Raw genomic sequence first — 2,708 nt, forward strand, 5'->3', positions numbered from 1 at the left:
AAAAAAAAAAAAAAAAAAAAGAAAGGAAGGAGCAAATGATAATGTGAAAAAAGGCAAAAACTTAAAATCACAGAAACAAAAGAGATAGTAAGGAGTTTATACATCACCTATTCCAACCTGCTAACACCTCCAAAGCATCCCAGACTAACGGCTATTAGCCTATTTATGAATACTTGAAATGATAGGCAGTTCAGTTTGTTTTTGTAATTATATTTATTAGAAAGTTTCCCCTTATAAGGAGCCAAAGTTGCCCCCTTAAAAACTCTGAATAAAAGAAAAAGATGTTCACAAAGAGGCAATATTCAATCTAAAAAATTGTGTTAAAGTAATATATGCATTGTTAAAAGGAGTAAAATAGTACTAACAGGTTTACAATGGAAAAAACAGCAGCCACGACCCTAATTCTGACCTCCTCATCCTCTTAAAGGCAAAACTTCGGTTAGGTCTGTGGCTTTTTTGGGGGGATGGTGGTGGTGGTTCTGAAAGCTCTTATTTTTTCTTAATCCTCAGTGTTCTGAACTTTCAAAATGATGTGCCTTTGATGTAGGTCTGTTTTCATATGATTGTGCTGAAGCCTTTTAATAAAGGGCTCATTTTTGGGATATTTTCCAAATAATTTTGACAATTTCTTCTTCTCTGTTTTATTTATTTTCTTTCTGAAACTTCAATAGTCAAATATTAGTCCTCCTAAACCAGTTCTCCAATTTTCTTTATCTTTTTCCTCCTTAAAACAACAATAAATTTGTCTTTTTTTATTACTTTCTGGGAAATTTCAACTTTTCCAACTCTTCCACTGAATTTTTTATTCTAATGATTATGGTTTTGATTTCTAAGAGCACTTTCTTGTTCTCTGAGTTACCGTAGGATTCTGATCTTGCTTCATGGATGCTTACCATTCTCTGACGCTATCACAGTTTTTTAAAAAAAGGTTTCCTTTGTTCCTTGCATTGTCTTTTTTCCCTGAGTTCCCTTTTCCAATGTATTCTTATTTGTTTTTTATGTTAGAGACTTTTTTCAAATACTTTAAACAGAATACTTGTAATTTTTCCACAGCGTTAATAGTGGAATGTACCATGTTTTGGTATTATGTTAGAGCTGGAAGAGATGAAGTGGTATTTGAGCTTGGGTTTTTGAAAGGGTGGCAACATTTGAACAAAAAAGGTCAATCAGAGACCACAAACCTGTACTGTCCAATACAGTAGTCACTAACCACATCTAGCTATTTAAATTAAAATTAAGTGAACCCAAAAATTTAGTTTCTAAGTCACACTAGCCACATCTCAAGCACTCAAGCCGCATGTTGCTAGTGACTGTTGTATAAGGGTTGACTTTCATTAGCAGGAAGATTTAGAAATTCCTTCAAATTCTTGAATATACAATTCAATCAACAGTTTAGACATATATTTTACCATAAGACCTATCTGGATGCATCAAAAACAAACAAAAGTACTGCATTTATAGTAGGTGTTAAATAAATAGCTGTTGAATTTAAGAGACTGAGATTCAGTCATCAATACCAATTGATAATTTAATCTTACAATATAGATCCCAGCATTTAGAAGTTGCTTAGTAAATATTTGTTTAATCAGACTGGATTCAATAGCACCCCCTAGGCAATTGATGAAGAATGGACAGAAACATTGCTATAACATTATTGTTACTGAGCTGGTTTCAGGATAAATCAATCCATTCTGGGCTGAAACCAAGGAAACTTAATTATTGGAGTGACAGATGGATATCTGCACGAAAAGCTTATGTTAAAGTGAAGTTGCAGTATGTTAACCTACCTCTGGTTCTATGTTTGATATCAGATTCTGCTTCATTCCCTTCTTTTTCCTCTTCATTAGTGGAATTGGCATCCAATTCATGGCAGATGAAGCTACAAGTAACAGTATAAGAGAATTTTAAAGTTGGTTCCTGGTCGACAGTACCCAGTGTATCATAGCACATGAATCCCATAAAATTTTCTGTGAATAAATTATGTGGTCAATTAAATTTGTGATATTCTAAAAACCATAACCTTTTCTTGGAGTTTTTCATGCACATTATCATATTAAAGACTGGGAAATCCTGTAGTAAAAGAAACTTTTAATCTGTTTAAGTCAGCATTTCCCAAACTTATTTGACCTTAAAATCTTTCTTTTCTTGTTGTTTTTAGAAAAAAGGTCTTACTATGTTGCTGAGGCTGGCCTTGAAATCCTGTGCTCAAGCAATCCTCTTGCTTCAGCCTCCCAAGTAGCTGGGACTTATTTGGTTTCCATAATCAAATATACCATTCCCATGCAGCTACCTCTCTAAGAAGGAATCTAATCCAATTTACTTAAAGTTCAGAATAATCACATACAAAAGAGGAGTGATCAGTATGGGACATACATACCTTATGGTTGGAACAGTAAATGGATCAAACTGATCTACTTTCTGCAAATCAATAGGCACAGAAATGCGACCTGTGAGAACCAAAAGTTATAAATTGATGAATGTGGACTATAAATCATTTTAGGCTTTCTCTATGACAAAGGGTTCAACTTATCTGTTAAGAACTGTATTTAGAAATATATATTAAACTACTTTCACAGTAGCTGTCCCTTTTATTTCTCTTTAAAAAACAATAAAAAACAGGTATGGGCCGGGCGCGGTGGCTCATGCCTGTAATCCTAGCTCTCTGGGAGGCCGAGGCAGGCGGATTGTTTGAGCTCAGGAGTTCGAAA

General features: G+C 34.2%; 1 protein-coding gene across 1 annotated transcript in view; it reads right to left on the minus strand.

Moving 5' to 3' along the window:
• PRIM1 (primase, DNA, polypeptide 1 (49kDa)) overlaps positions 1 to 2,708 on the minus strand; it is a 19,559-nt gene that overhangs the window by 5,252 nt on the left and 11,599 nt on the right. The window contains exons 10-11 of the mRNA XM_012650993.1: positions 2,378 to 2,447; positions 1,788 to 1,879 (exon numbers count right to left, since the gene is read on the minus strand). Of these exons, the coding sequence (XP_012506447.1) occupies positions 1,788 to 1,879; positions 2,378 to 2,447 (162 nt within the window). The remainder of the gene's footprint in view (positions 1 to 1,787; positions 1,880 to 2,377; positions 2,448 to 2,708) is intronic.

The sequence above is a fragment of the Propithecus coquereli genome, unplaced genomic scaffold (assembly GCF_000956105.1).
Source record: "Propithecus coquereli isolate 6110/MARCELLA unplaced genomic scaffold, Pcoq_1.0 Scaffold111, whole genome shotgun sequence".
Lineage (NCBI taxonomy): Eukaryota > Metazoa > Chordata > Mammalia > Primates > Indriidae > Propithecus > Propithecus coquereli.